This window comes from Myiozetetes cayanensis, unplaced genomic scaffold (assembly GCF_022539395.1).
Source record: "Myiozetetes cayanensis isolate MyiCay16 unplaced genomic scaffold, myiCay2020 scf4, whole genome shotgun sequence".
Classification (NCBI taxonomy): Eukaryota; Metazoa; Chordata; class Aves; order Passeriformes; family Tyrannidae; genus Myiozetetes; species Myiozetetes cayanensis.
The window spans coordinates 41,967,225-41,987,875 of record NW_026087631.1 but is presented as its reverse complement, the minus strand read 5'-3'; the positions used below and the strand labels follow the sequence as shown (position 1 = coordinate 41,987,875).

General features: G+C 37.0%; 2 protein-coding genes across 2 annotated transcripts; one reads left to right on the top strand and one right to left on the bottom strand.

The window, feature by feature from the left end:
- The first annotated feature begins 871 nt into the window (after nt 1-871).
- On the top strand, nt 872-9,180 carry SELENOP (selenoprotein P). The gene is made up of 5 exons (XM_050329289.1): nt 872-950; nt 2,437-2,640; nt 5,072-5,284; nt 6,421-6,538; nt 7,410-9,180. The coding sequence occupies exons 2-5, from the start codon at nt 2,450-2,452 to the stop codon at nt 8,064-8,066; spliced, it is 1,179 nt and encodes a 392-aa protein (XP_050185246.1). The 5' UTR covers nt 872-950; nt 2,437-2,449; the 3' UTR covers nt 8,067-9,180.
- An 87-nt stretch (nt 9,181-9,267) lies between these two features.
- On the bottom strand, nt 9,268-20,533 carry CCDC152 (coiled-coil domain containing 152). The gene is made up of 8 exons (XM_050329290.1): nt 20,447-20,533; nt 19,932-20,037; nt 14,004-14,072; nt 12,931-12,995; nt 11,721-11,823; nt 10,957-11,084; nt 9,931-10,017; nt 9,268-9,390 (listed from the first exon to the last, which is right to left on the bottom strand). Exons 1-8 carry the CDS (start codon nt 20,531-20,533, stop codon nt 9,268-9,270), a joined length of 768 nt encoding a protein of 255 aa, XP_050185247.1.
- Between the last annotated feature and the right edge of the window lie 118 nt (nt 20,534-20,651).

Here is a 20,651-nt window from a genome sequence, read left to right as displayed (position 1 = left end):
AAAACCCCAATGTCAGCAGTTCTTTTTCTCACACCCAGCCAGAAACACAAAGCTTATCTGTGCAGAAGATAGTCTCAGGCCATAGAACTAAGCAATGTCAATCTCACCACTGTGAACTCCTGAGGGCACACCCAGTTTTTAAATATTTATTTCCCCATCAAGACACGTAACATTTACCTTGAAGGAAATCAAACCCAAGCAAACTGTTCTCTCACCGAGGCAAGAGGGTAAGGAAACAGTTTAACCTGAATGTCCTCAGATACCTCAGTGATGAGGGTGTAGCTATTGCCAGTTAGCTATTGCTAGAGTTTCATGACCTTCCCACTGATTTAATGGCTGAAGTTCTGGGCTCTAACTTTCAGCAAAAGTTGATAAACTGGCAAGTTGTACTGAAGTAAGTTTGAGAGCAGAGTGATGTAATCAAGAGCAGCTGGGCAAAAGGAGCTCTGTACACACATGTCCTTAGACAGAGCACACCATTCTCTAAGGCAAATACCAGATAAAGCACATGAGAAAAAACCTGCTAGCTCAGCGTTTTTATAAATAGAGAAGTACCTTCCCCCCCTCACTGTGGTTACCACTGTGCTAAGAAAATAATGACTCTTTGGCCCATCCCCCTCCCCTGACTGTACCACTACCTCCAGATGACTGGGGTGACCAAAAAACCACATTACACAATGTCTGAAATCATTAAATTAAAAATACGTTGCCATTATGCACCATAAATGCTTTCCACTTTGAATTAATTAATGGATAAATATTTTGTCTCTTTTTGCTAAAGGAGTTTTCTTCACTTGCAACGTTGTTCAGAAAAAGCTCCCTGAACTTTGAACCGTAGCTGCAAAGTGAGATAAACAAGAGCCATATAAATACCACAGCCCTTTTCCCCACACTGTTTTCTTCTCCAGCAGAGCCAGGCGGAGCTGCCAAGAAGGGGGAGGAGGAAAAGGGTAAGTGTGCTGGCTTTACTGTGAAAGAGCTTCATGACTTCAGATTTGGCAGAGTGTCTGCTTGTTTCTTTGGCTGAAAAGGCTGACTGTGGAAATTTCCATTGGAAACAAACTATACAGTTGAAATGTGAAGAGAAGTATAACGTAGAACATAGCTCTCCTGTGGTTCACAGGGTGAGACAGCTGTTGCTGGGCACTGTATGCCAGTGCTGCAGGAGGCTACTATAAAGGCATAGAAGGATCTCAAAAAGTCCAAAGAGTTCCATCTGCGCAGAATGGATGCAAAGGCAGGAGATTTTCTTGATATGTGGAAAGAGCGAAAGAAAGGGCTCTATTGGTATCTATTGGACCACAGTTTAAAGTACTGTACCTAAAATGCTTTTGGTAGAACTGCAGAAAAGAAACAGTAGGGACAGCTGGATTTCACAAATGCAGCAGCTGGCTCTTGTTTTAAAAGATCAATTACTAAAAGGTTTTAATTTTCCTAGAATACGACAAGATTGATGAAACACATGTTATTTATCAGACCTTGTTGTTTCCAGACTATTCTATGTTTTCTGTGAGACCTTGATGTAAATGGTGAAGTTATACAATTCCACAAGTTGGAGAGCAGGTTTATAACTTTATGTATTTCTTGATAATGAGTATTTTCTGAACATTTCAAGCCAAAATTGTGATGTTAATAGAATAAAAGGAAAAGGCAATTACAGAATTTCTCATGTGCTTTGATTTTCATAAACATTAAAAGGACTAAGTGTGAATACGAGATTTTGTCAGATCTGAGGAATCCTGAAACTCAGTCTTCATTTCCTGTTTTTGCAAAATTGTTTCTAGTGCCTGTCTTTTTAAGAGATTTTCACAGTAGGATCCAAATACTCCAGAAATACTTGGAAAAATCTTGAAATCTTTTGTTATTATTTTTCTGCTAGGTTCTGTAGTACTTGCTGGGTACTGAAATACAGTGCCGGTGCATGTACTTTTAAATCAGTGAAATTACCCTGGAATCTGGAGTGAACTAGTCTAGATTCTTACTACTGTAAACTGGCTCAGCACAACTGATTTCAGAAAACAAGAAAAAGGCCACTTTAAAGTAACTGAAGTGGTAAAAATAATCAAGAAGAAATTACTAAAAGGAAGAAATAACTTCGTCTGATTAGTACTATTAAGAGAAAATCCAATTATTCTAAATGGTTATTTTCAGCTGTTCAAATGCAATAATAATCCCCCCAACAACAATAAGAGCAGCAAGAAAAAAACAACAAAAAACCCCCAGACAAGCCAAACAACCTGCCTATTTATTATAGGGAACTCCACTGCAAAATCAAAGACATTGAGCAGTAAATAAAGTAGCTCAAGTTTATTCTTGAAGGTTTGATTTTTTTCTTTTTTGGACTGAATGGAGCAAAAATGCTGCTGTCTTTTCTTATGGGAGTTTCAGAGTCTGAACTTTAGGTATTGATCTCATTTTTATTTTCTCTCTTCTCAGGAAAAGCCCAGCCATGTGGGAAGGGCTGGGGCTAGTTCTGGCTCTCTGCCTCCTCCCAGGAGGGGGGGCTGAGGTCCAGAACTGCCAGGAGCCTCCAGAATGGCGTATTGGGGAGGAGGACCCAATGCAGAACTCCAGAGGCACAGTGACTGTGGTGGCTCTCCTCCAGGCTAGCTGATTATTGTGCCTACTGCAGGCTTCCAGGTAAGCATAAATGTCTTCCGAGTTTTTATTTCCCAGCTGAGGATACTATGTGTGCCCTACCACAGTGCACTCAGTGAACTCTGGCTGCCTCAGACGCCACCACTGCAGCTGCAATATGTGACCTAGTGACCAGCTTCACTCTCAGCAGGAGGGTTCTGTGCCACTGGAAAAGATTCTTTATCTCTTGACTTAGTATTGACTGACAGATCATCCTCTCCAAATTGATATTAATGAAACCCAAACCACACAAAAACCCAACAGAAACAGTTCCTCAAGATTATGCTTCAGCTAAAACAGATGATTAAGACAGCAAAGACACTGAAGCCAAGAAACATTACAATTCTCTAACATGGCTAGATCACATGAAATAGAGATCTGTGATCACTCATTTCTTAGATAAGATCTGTAGGGGAAAAGACAAATAAAACCATATGATTTTAATGTGCTTTTCCAGCCTGTGTTCAGAAGTCATATATATATATACACATATATGGAGTTGGGCTGATTCTGGCAGGATGAAGTTCAACAAGGCCAAGTGCCAGGTCCTGCACTTTGGCCACAACAACCCCCTGCAGCGCTACAGGCCAGGCAGAAAGGGATCTGGGAGTTTGGACTGACAGGAAGCTGAACATGAGCCAGAGTGTGCCCAGGTGGCCAAGAAGGCCAAGGGCATCCTGGCCTGGATCAGGAATAGTGTGGCCAGCAGGAGCAGGGAAGTGATCCCTCCCCTGTACTCAGCGCTGGTGAGGCCACCCCTGGAGTGCTGTGTCCAGTTCTGGGCCCCTCAGTTCAGGAAGGATATTGAGGTGCTGGAGCAGGTCCAGAGAAGAGCAACAAGGCTGGTGAAGGGACTCGAGTACAAGTCCTGTGAGGAGAGGCTGAGGGAGCTGGGGTTGTTTAGCCTGGAGAGGAGGCTCAGGGGAGACCTCATCACTCTCTACAACTCCCTGAGAGGAGGTTGTAGCCGGGTGGGGCTTGATCTCTTCTCCCAGGTAATCAGCAGTAAGACAAGAGGGCAATTTTACAGAGAGAGTGAGTAATCAGGCATTGGAATGAGCTTCCCAGGGACGTGGTAGATCCACTGTCCCTGGAGGTTTTCAAGATGAGGTTGGATGTGGCACTTAGTGCCATGACCTAGTAAACCACAGCAGTGTTGGATCAAGGGTTGGACTTGATCTTGGAGGTCTTTTCCAACTCGTCTGATTCTATGATACATAAAAATCCAGAAGATAAGGTGAAGAGTGGCCTTTCAAAAATTAGGTGAAACATTCAAAGAAGTCAGCTGTGTTATGTTTTCATATAGGACTGGGACACTGGGGCTATGATTTCTAGAACCCACTCTTTGCAAATAATTAGCTATCACGACAGTAACAGTAGCAAGAAAATAATTTTGAGATGACCCAAACAGGAATTGCATAAAGCCTTTATCTTGGATTCATTTAGTGATCGTGAAATCAGTTTGGCTTAAAAATTAATAATACTTGTTTCAGACTTCAATTTTAGTCACAGTAAGAACATCTTAGTTTGCCCCTTGTGGCTGCATAACTTCACAGTACAATAGGCTTTGCAAATTTACTGAGAATTGGATTTGAAAAAGCATTGGTAAATCTCTAGCTCTATCAGAGTCACAGATGGGCTTTGCAGTTGGCTTTCAAGGTAGTTAGGTTTGATTCTCACATTTTAGAAAGATTTAAAAGAATTTTCCACATTCTAGATGATTTCCTGCGACTGAAAATTTAAAGTTTTCTAGAGCATTCAATAGGAAGGATACAAATGAAAAGGAAGAAATCCCACATCAAGGAAGAAATTGGCTTTCTCTACTAGTAGCAGAGATATACTTTTGTGATGAAAAGTCAGAGAAAAGACTAACAACTGCCAGACAGGTCGTACAGAGTTTCTATGGCACTCATTTTGACCCCGCTGCTGTAATAGCCCTTTTCTGGCCATTACAGAAAATAGCCGTGTCAAGATGAGTGGGAGAGCTGTTGACCTTTTATTGCAGGTTTGCTTTCTTGATAATTCATTTTCCTGCTGTATTTATGGTGTGCATTCTTTAACCAAGTATACAATCAAACCCTCAGCATTCGATTAAAGCCATCAAATAAGCGGTGTTAGACCATGGAGACTATGAAAGAGCTGATATAAAAGTAACACTGAATTCAGTCTGAAAACAGATGTCTGATTTACTGCATTCTACTTACAAGGACAAGACTCATGGCATATTAGCTGTTGTAAAGTCTGGTTTGGTGACAGTATAGTTGATAATCATGGCAAATGGCAAGAATGTTTTAATAGTGTTAGACTGTTGCCATTAAAACTGGGATAAAATAACTTCCACTATAACGAAAGCAAGATGAAGCATATTCACTTTTGTGGCAAATCTTATGATTCTCTAATGATTTATGGTCTTGCTTCTTTGCATTCCCACTAGATTGGAGGACCTGCGAGTAAAGTTAGAGAATGAAGGACTGGTCAACATCTCATATGTGGTTGTCAACCATCAGGGAGCTCAATCCCAGAGGAAATTTCACCTACTGAAAGAAAGTGTTTCAGACTATATTAGTGTCTACCAACAAGAAGAACAACAAGATGATGTCTGGACTACCTTAAATGGAAACAAGGATGACTTTCTCATCTATGACAGGTATGTGTTTACAGAGAAACAAAGGAAAATATTTGTATATAATTAGAGTAATGCTTTGTAAATCTATGTTATTTCATTTATGTGCAAATAACAAAGACATCGTGATCAACTTCTAAGCTGAAGTTTACTGGAGAAAAAGTCTGCTTTTGCAGTAATTTTGGAATAAATAATTTTTTCTTTATAATTACTGTGTATTATGATTAATGTAACTGAGTGCAGAATTTAATAACATTTTTCTTGTTTTACCCTGTTTTTATTTTCAGACATGATTTCAGACATGTAATGTAACTTCATTACACCCATGCATGTCAAATCAGAATCAAGCAGGAAAGCTATCCAAGTTCTAGTGGAAACATTTTGACCAGAGTTGTTGAAAATGTAGACATATGGAAAAATTAGTCTTCAGTTGAAACTTAAAACTTCAGCAGAAAATAACTTTTTGATACAGGATTCTGGCACTTGTATATTTTGGCAGAGCCAGTAATAACTCTAACTGAAATCTATCCTAGTGATGTTACTGTAATGAGCATTCTAAGTGGGTTTGCCTGTTGCTGGACATGCACTGCAGACACATAAGGAGCTAAGGCTAGAGGCCCACACAGAGGGTGGGTATTTAACAAGGTGGCCTTGTGTACAGGTTCTGGATTTACTCAACTCCTTCAAACTGACCAGTAGCGTAGCCAAGTGCATATCAGAACACTCAAGTACAGTTGTGGAGCAAATAGGCAGCATACCAATCCCCTTATGTACACTAAATCACCGCAATGCACTTTCCAATCAAAATACATATGAGGTTACATAAAAACATGTTGTAAGGATGCAACAAGTGCTGTGAAAACAGCCCTCCTCATTAGCCAGATAGCCTGTAATGAGTGTACCTTTGCTAGTCTAAGGGCTACTGACTCAGAAGCTTCTGCCAGTACAGCCAGAAATCTCTCTGCATGCTACTGGCTGATGCAGTTGAGCAGGCAGCCATTTGTAAGCAAGACAGTGGATTTGCCTGTAAACTCCTTGAACAGGTACACTTTCCATAGGACTATACAGTGTGGGTGGATTGATGTGAACAAAATGAGATGTGATAAGAAGAGAGATCTAATTTCATATATGTGTAACCACAAAGTTCTTTCTCTCCTTAGATGTGGCCGTCTGGTGTATCATCTGGGACTGCCCTATTCCTTCCTGCATTTCCAATATGTAGAAGAAGCTATTAAGATTGCATACTGTGAAAACAAGTGTGGAAACTGCTCTTACACGGTATTGTCTTGTCTCATTCTGTGTCTACTAGGACAGGAAACTGAATTTGACTGGTTCTGAAAAAATTATTTCAGTGAGATTAATCCACAAAGGCATGGTTTGGAATGTACACATTTCATGTGTCTTGCCAGAGAGTTTTTAAACATTTTTCCAAATTAATTAGATCTAATTTATAATAGACTGATTATCAGAATACTTGCCCGTGATAGAAGTAATTGTCAGAAACCTAAATGTAATCTTGGAGGCTAATTCTGTTTGTGGAGTTATATACAGCTAGTGAGCAATTAGCTACTCTAGTCTTGGGGGATGGGTAAGGACATAAACGGATAGTATGATTTTTTAAACCTGGGAATTGAAGCAAAGCTGGTTTGAGGTTTATATATTCATTTAAGTTTGCATTTAAACACATTATACAACAGTTAATTTAAAAAACTGATAATACAAGATGACAAATTATTGTTACTGCTATAAAAGAAGGGTAGCTTTATGTATAATTAAAGATCAGAACTACTCTAAGGATTATCAAGAAATGTACATACATAGTCATGAAAGTTCAATAGGAATAATAATTCTTGATCCCATAACGCAGTTTTCCATATAAATATAGGCCACAGGCAGGTCAGATGTGGGATCTAGAAAAAAAATACTTGTTATTAGCAACTAATGGAATTGTAATTGCTTAAAGCTTGTATTAAGAGCCCTGTTATCAGTGGTGTTGCAACAAGGTTATTTTTGATACATTCAAATGTTCTTCAACAAAGTGGCACAAATAATTTAAAACTGGATTTCAGGTTCTGCAAAAATGTTAATTAATATTTTACAACTAGTTAAATACTGTGCCTTGTATTTAACACAAGCCTCTGTTTTTCAGGAACCTGATATTGATGATATATGTGAAAACATCACCAGAAAAGCAGATAAGCTAGAAGAGAGAGAACCAAAACCAACTGGTCAGCACTCCCATCACCACAACCTGCACAGACATGGGCACCACCACCACCGCCACCACCACCACCGGCACAGCAGTCATCATCCCAAAAAGGAGAACAGCCAGGCTTCCTCTGAAACTGGGAGACACCACCCTCACAGTGGCCAGCGCCACAGAGTGTTTGGCCATCACAGACACGATCAGTTAGGTAGTCATGAGCAGGTAGACACTGCTCCTCCAGGAGAGAGTGTGGAAATTACACAAGAGAAAAAGCTATGAAAAAAAGGGAAAAACAGCTGTAAGAACCAGTTGACTTGAAACTGGCAGACAGCATCAGACTCTACTTCTAGTAGCTGATGCTGTCATTGTCGACACCTTCTGTTTGAAGAGTTAGGAAATTCTGTCACTTGACAGTGTCATGGAGCACTTCCAAATTCTTGCAGGTGACACGGCCAGCTGGCAGCAGAGGACATCACTGAATCCTGACAGTGACGTCTGCTCTCTGCTGCCTGACAGTCAGCAGCAGCAGGAGGAAGTGAAACCAGTGACACCTGACAGTGACAGGAAAAGGCAAGAAACTGAGCCTGAAAAACAAACTAAGCACCTTCAAAATACAAGGGAATCCTATTAACTAAATTCATATGGTTGCAAGAGTGGACAGATTAACAGATTAGGTGTTTTTGTTGCCCAAAATTAAAAACTACACTGACAGGTGTGTGGAGTTAAAATATGGCAAAGAATTAGACTTTTAGAGCAGTGCTCTTACAATTACAGAATACCTGTCAAATTCCACCAGTGAAAAGCTTCATAATTTAAAGGAATTTAATTGGCCGCTAGTTTGTTTTTTGGGTGCACTGGGAAGGTGTCTGCATTCTTGATTAATTTGTCTTTCTTGTTTTTCTTCTAACATTCTTCTTGCATTTTTGAGGACAGGAGCGTAAACTATGACCTAGGGGCTCCTGTCTGATGTTTTGCAATAAAGAACAGAAGATAACCAAGACAGATAGTTTAATCAATTTTTATTCAAAAGTTGAGTTAGTTTTTTTTTCCTAACCTGGGGATACAAACTATGTACACAAAAAACTTATTCCTGAGCCATGTGACAAAATAACTTTTTGTTCAAAATGTAATATACAAACAGTAACTGCATTATTTTAAAGTAACAGATTTATATGCTTAACTTTTGTGGCTTAGATACAATACAAGGATTAATTAATACATAATCCTACTAAATCAGTAAGATCATGCCTAAAGCAAAAAGCAGTGTTAACAGCTATTCATGGAGAATGAGTGTCAGAATCAATAAAAGGGAGGGATAAAATGAGTTTAATCTTAGTATATAAGTTTATCTTTGTTTATAACAGTGCTGAATTCAATAAATCTGTATCGATTAGTAAGGTAATATACCACTGAAACTTGTATAATTTCTCTGTCGGTAGCTTAGCATTTCTATCGTTTCATAAACTGAATGGAAGTAAAACCAGTTGTTTGAAGGATTTCTGGATGAAGAAAATAGTATTTGTGAAAGGAAAACTGCTATGAAAGCATACACCATAATTAATGATGGTTTGATAGGGAAATTATTACTCCTGCAAAACCTGAGTCTTTTTATTGTGAATGCTGATTAGCAAGAGTGTAGCCCTGAATGTACACAGAGTGCATGCCTTCGGAATATTTGACAAGAGCGTTTTCAATAAAAAATACTATCTTCATATATCGTTTTGACTTTGAGATGCACAGTTTGAAATACACCACCTGTATTTGCATTGTACGTACTACTGAAATACTTCATGTCATTTACTCAAAATCGCTTCCGTTTTAAGTGCAGGTCTTGGCCTTTATGAAGACGTTGCTCTAAGTCTCTTATGGTGTTTCGGAGACATTCAATTTCCTTATTTTTCTCCTCCTGGAGATGCTGCAGCTTCTGTAAAAATGCAAGCAAAGGCTTCACTGTTAAACATCACACAGAATTATATAAAAATACAATTTGCTATTGCAAATGAGACCTTTTCTAATAAGAATGTTTTCCCTCATTATTTTGTATCACAGAATGACCAAGATTACTTCCTCGGAATCCTGTTTTTGTGACATCCCAAAGTCTCAAGCCTACCAAAAAAAAAAAAAAATGCCCACAGACAGTTTATATCAGTGTCATTTATGTCAGTTCTGTCTTAAGTTTCCGGTTTGGTCATTCTGGTGGTTAGAAAACCACCTCACATGTGGCCCTTTGTTGTTGAACCCCGGCGGTATCAATACGCAAAAAGACATGACAGTTGGACTCAGTGATCTTAAAAGTCTGTCCTAAGATAAATTATTCTATGATTCTATGAATTTAGTTGTCTAGGTGTGGGAGGGATATGTGGGAGAGAACACACAGACATGGACAAAACCCAGGGAAGTCCTGTTTCAAACAGGCTGTGACAGCACTCGGTATCTGTGGACCAGGAGCTATTAAAGCACATACCCTTCGATAGATACTTTGTGGCAAGACAGAAGCATCTGAAAACGACCTGGTGGTTTTATCCTGAGCTCTTGCTAATTTAGCGTTGAACTGAAAGAATCAGGCAAAGACAAAACAGTAAGAACCATCAGGAAAAAAAGGTATAGTAAATAATTCAAGTATAATTTTCACTTTTTTTTTAGTTGCATTTTTCACCTGATAAACAAGCTTATCTACTAAGTAATAACAAGCTTATCTACTAATTAATCCTAGGAAAATGAAGCTATGTAGGTATATTTAAAAGAAAGAACCCAATTACAAGTTATGTTTCTTTAAAAAAAAGCCTCAAAATATTTCAAAAGATATGTAGTACAAATATGATCAAAAAGATGTGGATGTAAAAGACACTATTGAAAAAAAAATAAATTGAAGGCTCCTGAGCCACAGGAGGGGAAAATGCAGAGAATGCTAAAAAACTCTGAAACCATCATCCTTCCCTCATGTTCCAAGAGCAACTTAGCATGAACCCTTTCACACTTTATTTCTTTTTTTGATATGTGAAAGATTGAAGTATTTCCCTAATTATTTCTGTAACGAGAGGGGTTTAAAACCTGAGCAATGAAATACATGTTGAATGCTTAGACTTAAATCTCTGCAGGATTAGAATTCTTTATTGGGAGTTTATTAAAAAAAAAATTCCCATAATTTAGAAATTAAAACAAGAAAGTTAAGCAGAAAATGTTGTTTCAGTTTTTTTATGGCTCAAAAACCTAGAAAAGTTTCAAAGTAGTTTAATTTAACACAAGAACAGTGCAAACTTCAGTCTCCCTATACAGTAGGTAGAACTTGATTCCTGAGCAGAAGTGAGTCGGTTTCAATTGAGGAGGGAAGGGAGCATATGCCACTGATCTTCATAAAGACAATAATTTTTTAAGTTTTCTAGATTCCATCATATTATGTTGTTTAGTACTAATTAATATTTTTCACTAAAGTCTTCTTGAAGTTTACCCAGTGCCCAATTCATCTTGAAGTCAGCTTTGTAACGCATACCTCTATCTGCAGTTTGATTATTTCATTTTGCTTCTCTTCATTTTGAATTTTCAGCTGTCTTGTTAGCTCTAGTATTTCCAGATCTTTTTTCTCTCTCTCTTCTCTGTACTCCATTTCTTTTACTTCAACTAGCAACAAAGTATCACCAAATATTATGACTATAGAAGATTTGATGGAAAAATAACATAATTTCTTAAATATTAAAACTTCCTTGAATATCAGGTGAGTGTTAAGTTGGTAAACATCTTCATTCAAGCAAAAACCATACCAAAACTGATTGAAAACCACCCTGTCCCATCCCAGTAATATGGTGTCTCTCTAAAAAATCATCTTGTTTTACAAAAACTTTTCTAGTTGTTTTCAGCTATGTGGACGAGCAAAAAATCCTACTCTCCAAGGTTATGCTTCTAATGGAAAAAAATAATATTGAAATCAGCTTTTTCTCACTGCAGTATTATTATTTATTAAAAATAATGTCCTACTCTCCTGAACATAGATAGAACACTCTAACAGCAGTCTAGTTTATAGTTCAAAGCAAGTTTCCAGTCTACACGTTACCCAAAATTTCATTCCTTCAGATTTTTACATCCAAGTTCTCAGCATTTGTTCTAACTGTTTGGGAAATTCTCCTCATCCAGTGTTGCCTTATTGTCACTGTCTCCTCTTTAGCAAAGATAAAATTCAGTTAAACACTGTCCAATTCTAGTGTTCATATGTCTCCACAAAAAAAGTGGAGCTTTTAGAGGAAATGTAGCAGAACTCACGTTTTTTCCTTATATCGCAATTCAACTGTGTTATTTCTAATTTGTGGTCTTCCTCTTTGTTTTTAATTTCTGTCGTGAGTTTCTCAATCTGATCTTTATATTCCTGTGAATGTAAAATGTTTTATAAAAACCTTGCAGATTGTGCAAAGCCCAACAATCAGGCAAAAATTATATGCTTTATAATATATACTCTATAATTCAGTACTTGTTTGATCCTCAATCTTGCAAGTTCACTATGCCAAATTACTTCTTACACAGTCTGGCTGAAATCCACAGATGAAAAATGTAGCAGATTTCATTGTACTGCAGCTGTCAGCTAACGTAAAATTAGAAATTGTACTTCTTAAGAGAACAGGTAAATGGAGAAGCAATATTCCTTTCCCCAGTCTGGGATCTGACACAGTGCAGTTAGTTCAGGGACTACAGTTTTACTTTTGTGGATCTTTAAGACTGCATTTAAAAATTGTATTTTAAGTATGAATTTTGTTAGTATTGCTTATACCAAGGATTCCACAACTTCATACTGGCAGCAGTAGAAATACCAGCAGTACTGATGCTGGTGGCACTGATACTCAGAGTCTGAGCATGCAAATTGTATAAATATTTAACTCATTGTACAAACACAGACAAACTAAATCAGTGATATTCCTAATCCTGTACAGGTGACAGATCTGCATTTTGTGCACAGAAAACTAACACAACTTATGACTAGCCCTGCTCATTTTACCTCCTTTGCAAAAACAAGTGCCATAGATAAAACAGAGAGAGATTGCAAATGGAATTTATTATGAGACACAGATAAGAAGTAGAGACCTATTATCTTTGTAGTATTTATTCCCAAAGAAACTAGAAATCAGACCATTCTTGATTCTATGGCAGCATAATCAAGCATCTTGAATATAAAAACCTTATTTGCACACAAAAAATTATTCTAATACAACAGGTTAGAATTTAAACCTGAAGTTAAAGCTAAACAGAGCTAAAAAAACCCCAAATGCATCTTAGACTGAGTTCACATCACCTATATGGTTTTAATCTCTCAGTTCTTTTAACTTTTTTTAAGTTCTTTCTCAGTCTCTTCTCACATGGGTGCTGTCAGAGCAACAATAAGGGTGTCAACAGCAAACCCAAGAATATAAAGATATATGAACAGTTACAAGAGATACAAAATATTATTCCTCTACCTAAAGAATGATCATTTGTGACGTACCTCTTCACAAGCCTTTAATTTATCTTCCAGGATGTGAATGGTACTCTTCAGTCTATCATTTTCATCTACATAAATAAAAAGCTATATGACACACTATTTTGACAATATCATTAGCATGAAAGCAGAATAAGGAAATTCCTTTCATTTTTTGTCTTTGCTGAACTTTAAGAAACTTTTTAATAAGCATAATAGTTATCATTTACAGAATTACATGCTCTTATTCTCCATTTTTTATCAATCATATTTTAATAATAGTATTTGCCTGGTACTACTACATGGAAATGTCTTTAGCCTCCTGATAAATGATGTATTCAAGAAAATCTAGATGCAAAGTTCTTTGACTCAGAAAATAAAAGACTGTTATCATGGCTCCAGCAGTTACAAATTGGACGATGCAAGTCTTTAACTACTTGTTTCCTAAAAACTCAAAAGTAGTACCTCAAAAACAGAATTTAGGAAAAATAGATGCTTTAAAAAAAATTAATATAAGTTTGAGTATTAAAAGCAGCAATATACTTCCAGTTTTAGAGGTTTATTAATATTTATGCTAATATGCCTTGAACACATAATTGTTATAAAATTAATTATAGTAGAACTGTAGTATAAAGATATAGCAAATATTTATGTATTTTATTTTCAACTAAAAATTAGGAATTTTCAAGTATTTACGAATAACAGCAAAACTTCAAGAAAATTATCCTACGGATTAAGACTCTTTGGTTTAACATGATAAAAACTATGCATAAACACTTTAATACAGATGAAAGGCTGAATGATGCTTTCTAACCTTTTGTAAAATTGTCTGTGCTATACTGAAATAAATTTAAAGCCCAAGTATTGATTAAAATAACCTCACTGAAGCAGAACATTTTTACATGTGGATTCTAAGTAGAATAATAGCAATAGACATTTATTACTGCACAAGATTGATTTGAGAAATATTTTTTCACTTTCTGTTTGTCTGGCAGTGAGTTTCTCTGTCTGGAAAAAAACAGTAAATATAAACAAAAACATTAAATGCGTGCTCATTTGAAATTACAGTACAGCATATATAAGAACATTTTTGCCTTTACCTTTGACATTACACTGGTTTTCAATGGTTTGTGTTAGACCGTTTATCACATTCTGTAGAGTAATGCATTCTAAAAGAAATAAAAAATGCAGATTTTTTGGAATAATTTCTTCACAAAGAAGAAATTTACATTGTCTTCATAAACTTTTCTCAAATATTTGACAATAATTTTGATTAAACATTATTCTAAGTGTTCTTACTGACTGTAGAAATAACACGGATTATTATTACATAGTTACAGATTAATTTTAGTTTTTAGTTTGATAGATTAAAGTCAATTTAATGAAGATATACAAACGATTTCATAAAACTATCAATTTTTTTTTCTTGACAGAAGTCAAGGATCTTATTGTTTTCTGGTCAATAATAAAAGTTTTCCATATCAATCTTCCAGCAATTTGTGTATTTAATGAAACTGTGGCTTACTTTCCTGGCAGCATTTTTGCCAAGTTTTTTTTTAAGAAGATCAACCATATCCACTCGTTGCAGTCTCTCACCCACTTTTTAGTACATATTAACATTCATCTTATTGCTTAACATAAACTTTGAGAGATTCAGGATATGCTACTATATCCCCATTATCTCAATTAATACCAAATAGTTATGTGCATTTGTATCTATACACACGCAACCTGTTATCAGTTTGCATATTTGTGTTTCATGATTTTATTTTTTAAGCTGTATCTTAGATATTTGAACACCCTGTGTACTTCCTGTAATACAACATCTGGTTTTGTTAAACACTACTTCTATCCCTTTTGGGTTCCTTGTAAAACCAGTAGCATCGCAAAACAGTCAGAAACTGGGAAAAGTGGAGACACTTAAACTGAGCTTGTTTACTCTTAAAATTTCCCTCTTTCCAGAGTGCTGCTGCATTTCCTAAGCGGGTTTTAACTTCCACAACAGATAAAAGTGGGCTAATTAACAGTTACTCGTCTCATCAGACTGAAGCTCTGCTGAAAACTGTGCATCATATAATTAGAGACAACGTTATAAATAATGGAATCAGGAAGACGAACTAAGATCTCAGCTAAGAGATTCCACGCAATCTTTTTGACTGCTAGCCTATTCTTCCATTAAGTCTGCTTTTCATGCAGCCGAGCACTTCAGCCAGATGTCTTCTGTTACATGCTTCCAAAAAAAAAACAACCAGTAGAGGGAGCACGAGCAGCACAGAAACACCCTCTGCCCTCACTTCGTGTACTGGATCAAAACCGTCTGTGGAAAAATCCTATTCCAAGTCGGAGGCACTAGGTTAGCATGCCCATTTGTACCAACTAGTTCTACTACAAACTTCCTCCCGTTTGAAAATGCATGGAAACAAATTCAAATGCTTGTAATTCGTGCAAAAATGGAGGGACACTAGAGCAGCATCCAGTCTTCAAAAGAATCCCAGCTATTCAGATGCAAGCCACTCTTCTGTTCAGCCCCAAGAATATCTGCTCACAAGAATATCTTTCTTATCTTTAAAGGACATATCTTGGCAAATCTCATATGTAATTACAGTTTTGACTGGAAGAAATTACTGGGAACCCACAAGTTTTGCTTGTCTTTCGTGGATAGGCTTCGCGAACGAAGATTTGAGAAGGGCTCTACCCATGCTCGCTACAAGCGCGCTGATGGCTAAAAAGGCCAATGCGAGATAGACCAGTCCGGCTGCAGAAGGCACAGCAGAAAGACTCCCCAGGTGATAGCGACAAGATGCGATTCTTTCTGCGTTGTCTTTTCTCCTTGAGAGTGATCCTGCGTGTGTCCTCAAAAGCAGCAGCAGCGTTATAGATGGTGTGTCTCCAGGCCTCCCGATTGGAGGCCAGGGTAGACCAATGGTGGTGATCAAAAAAAAAAAAAAAAAGAAAAAAAAAAGAAAAAGAAAAAGCAGAATTTTGCTAAGTGGTTGCAACTCTTTGGATCTCTGGAATATCTGTTATGGATTCTGTGTAGTTTCTTCCTTGTAAAGAATGCTCTCTACATGCAGAAAGACCACACAGCCTAAGTGCTCATTTTCCCTGCTTAGTAACTACTTTATTGCAGTTTCATCCATCTGCACTTCTAATTGAGTTTTTACAGGGCAATTACATCAACTGCTTTTTCCTTTAACACCTCAGAAACACTAAGTAAACAAATAGGCAACTCTGAAGATGCTAAACAGAGCCACCTTACGTGTTTCATAGATAATAGTGTGATTGCTTCCTTTTAAAAAATTACAGCAGAATGCAGTTCAGAACTGGTACCACAAGAGGCAATTTAGTCACCATAGTGAAGGTTTAGGAGCAGAGAACAAGAATGCCAGACTTGCATCTGCCTTAAGGGGATCTGGAGTGATATACATAAAACAAAAACTACCATTCTGGATCTCAACTTCGTGCAGCAAAGAACGTATGAAAAGAAAATACAGTTAATTTATGACCTTCCAGAACATGTATACTTGCCAAGCTGCTTATCTTTTCCCACTTTATCTTGGGTATAAGCATTTCACTGCCTTCTCCCTAGAGTTTTAGAAGTTTTCTTTCTTCCATTGCTTTTCCTTCAGAATTCCTAGTCTTCTTTTACCCTAAACAGTTCTACAGAGAAACTTTTGGCAATCAAGGATATCAAGGAGCCCTCAGGTTCTCACTTGTTGGAGATTTCTTGGGATGAAACGCTACTATTTTTCTGTTTCACATACTAACAAAGTTCTTCAAGCCAGGATAAAATTCCACCTTCTCCACCCCACTACCAGTAGTAGCCACAAACCCTTCAGGATAGGTAGAACCACAGTCTTTCCTTCCACAGCACTCTTTCTTTCTGCTGCTCTGCTATAAGCAATTTCTATTGCCTTTGGGCCAACTCTTTAAAAGAAACTTTCAGGAACTGGCTGAGCTGGTTCTGGAAAACAGTTTGGGACATAAGGCTAGGAGAAATCTTTTTTCCAAGCCACAGTTGGCAATATCACTGTATAAAAGCCACTGTCACGACTACAGTCTGTTAGGATAATTGTTGCCAGAGCAAGAATGAGAATATCAATGCTGTATTTTGTCCCTTGCATCTTGTCTAGTTCTGCACAGGATCCCTCTATAACCACATCAGTATTAAAGAGGCGGTGGTGTTTTTTTTAACCCACAGTGTTTTGACCTTCCAAAAGTTTTATACAAAGAATTGAGCTTTAGATGTGAAAGTTCTAGTACTTTGATTCTGAATAGCACATATGCCATCACCCCTTTTGAAGGGTCAGTGTAGCAGGTGAATTTAATAAAGGTGCAAAGCACAGAATCACAGAAAGGACCACAGTGAGTTATCTGGTCCAACCTCTGTGCTCAAGCAGGGTCATCTCAGAGAACATGGCACAGGATTAAGTCTGGACAATTCTTGAACACCTCCACTGAGGGAGTTTCCACAACCTCTTTGAGCTTAACCTAATAGAACAACCATGATAACTGTTTTAGTTTCTAAATGCATTCTACTCATTTGGTATCTTATTTGTATTTTACTTCCTTATCATCAAGAAACTTTCGGAATCACCTCCTGGATGTCGCACATCCACACATGTTCCAAGTTTGTGCTTCTCTCTTTTTTTTTTTTGATACTGCTACTAATATCTCTGCAACGTCTCTTACTCATTGACCAGAATCCTTGTCTTCCAGCAATTCTGCCTCCTGTCTGACTGCCTCCATATAACTTCCATGACTTCAGTATTATTGAAATTTGTTTTTTCCTGACAATCCCTGCTGCTAAAACTGGCTCATATTTCAGGCTGATTCCTCTGCTATTTTTACTTGGATTTCTGCCACCCACAATTTTTTTTTCCATGGCGTGTTTCAGAAGAAGCTCCAGAGGCTGTTCTCTTCAGTTGTATCAGCATAATTCTCTCATAAAATAATTTCTCTCTTATCTCATCAAAGTGAGGCACTGCTTTTTACAAAGCTCAAATCTCTTCAAACTTTCATCTGTTTTCAGTACATTCTACCTCCTTGTTGCAGTCATCTCAGCTGCTCTGATTTCCCAAGTTGTCTCTTTCACTTTCTCTGCTACTTTTTATCCTATACGTTTTACAGTAAGAATAATTTCTTCTTTTTGGCCACTTTTTCCTTTCCCCTTTTACAATCTATTATATATAAACCCACTCTTCTCTGGTTTCATCAATAATGAAGCTTCTTGTTCTTTTTTTGAGTGACTGTCCTGCACTGTCTTTTCTGCTTAATAAATAAAAAAGTGTCTCTGACTCAAACCAAAGTTCATCCAGTTCACTATTCCACATCAAAATACCCAGTACAAAATACTTCACGAAAGAGGAAAAAAAGCTAGATAAACACTACATTTGATACATCCTCTCAACTTCCAAAACACAGAAGTAAGGGAAACCTCAGTGAGAAATACTGTCTTCATGTTTATAAAAATTTTTAAAGTTTTTTTCCATGATTTTTTTCTAATCCTATTGGACTAATCTATACTTCTGTTATCCACAGGTTTCTGTGGAATTGATTTAACTTCATTTTGTAACGTATGGAAAAGTTCCTCCTGTTGTAAGCTTTAAATGAATCAAGTTTTATTTCCACCTAGTTTTCTTATTACATTGGACAATGAGTCCCGTAGTCATTTTCTCTGTGCCATTCAGAGTGTTGCTGCTATGAGCTCTATTCCTTCTCTTTAGGCTAAAAAGTTTCCAGTCAACTTATGTCTTCCTTCAGATCTTCCAAAATTGTGAATGAATCTTCTGGGTGCTTTGCTGGGCACAAGGTGATCTTAGAAAGAGTATAGCTCGTGACCTTGCTGGAAGTTGATTCAGAAATGGCTGCCCCTCTTTCCCTTGGGAGTTGGTTTTGAGCTGAGGCTTTTGCCCTGGGCCAGTGGTGCAGCTGTGTCGAGCCACATGCTAGACCCTGGTCATGATCTAGGGAGTGACTTTCTGGCTTGATATCAGACCTGCCTCAGCACTGGAGACTTGGTGGTGATCCCTGGAGCATGTCTGGCCTTTGTTACCACTTCTGAGCTCCATTCTGACTCAGCCTCCTGAGTCACTCCCATCTCTACATATTTGTTTGGTAATGTGCACTTCTGGCTGACTGTGGCAGTCCTAGCTGGGACCATGTTTGCTTCTTCGAGCACTAACATTTTAAGAGAACTGTTCAGAGGACATCAAGATCTCTTTCCTGAGAAGTCACCATCCAAGTTCAACCACTGTTTGTATAAAATGCCTCCCATATGCACTATTACTGCTTTTCATCTCCCCTTTGTATCACCTGTCATCCTGTATCATGAGTTTTTTGGTATATCTGAATGGATTATCATGATTAGCAAACTTCACTCTCTTAGTCAATAGCTTAATTTCTCAATTTCAATATTCAATTTCTGATTATGCTAAATTATCAAAGTCCCAGTGAAGAATCAAGCGAAACCAACTGGCAATCTCATTCGGGCATGAAATGAAGTTTATTCCTATCCTGTTTCCTAATTTTTAGCAAGTCGACTTCCAAGAGATGAAAGTCTTACAAAAAGGTGCACCTTTTAGCAACTCTACCAGCTAAAGAAAAATAAGCAACCACAAATGTATGCTAAGTACTAGATATTATCTCTCATTTCAAGTACTCATCTGAAAACATACAGTTCTAGAATAAAACAAAAAAATCTTAATTTTGTAGTTTTCTCTTTAGTTCCACCTTTATTTGGCAACATTTTAATTACAACCATAGACTTATAATTCCCACCTGTAAATGGTAAATACCATTGTATTAGCTTTCATTGAACAGTTTGAATTCTCATAATATTAATGCAAACTGTTACTATGAGATGGATTTAATTACATGACCTAAGATTAGTCATTGCTGCTTTTCACACAGTATTTTGGATCCTTGCTATTTTATTTTTTATTTTATACGACTGAAAATAATGGAAATATCTCACAGAACTTCCTGAATATATGCAAAAATCAGACCTTACTAAAAAAATAACTTACCTTCTTTTACTGATTCCTCCTTTGATTGGCTTAATGTTAGCAACCTGTTACACATTTCCAGCTGATGAATCAGTAGGTTATTTGCTTCATTAATTTCTGATATTTTCTAGAAAATTGGAAAAATACTAACATTATATTAATAAGGTTTAAGTTTTAAATCTTGAGTTTTAAATTAATTCAGCAACTTCACAACACTACAGTCACAAACCCCTATTATTTCTCATAATTCAGGAAATTCCTTTATAGAGAAGAACAATGCTAGACTTGAGGGCCTGTGCTATTGCAAGTTTACCTGCAGAACTAGGAATGCTGACTTACATAATTACTTATAAACTGTTTTCCTCTCAAAGTGACTTCACAGAATTCACTTCTATGATGCCAAGATATAATTGGTATTACAAGGTATAACAATAAGCTGATACCACTCAGAAGAAATTTTCACTTGAAAAGCTCTCAAAAATGTCACAAAATAATTATAGATAGCAGTTTCAACATTTTTTATCTTCTTCACTTACCTTTTCTATGTCTAAGAAGTCATCTAAAAGTTTATCAAGGTTCGCCACACTGGGTTTTTTCACAGTTTCTTCATCACCGTGATTCATTTTTTCTGAACCATATAATCTAATGATTAACGTATAAATAAAAAACATCTCTATGAATTCATATATTTCTCATTCAAATTATATAAATTCCTATGCACAATTGTAACCATAACAAAGA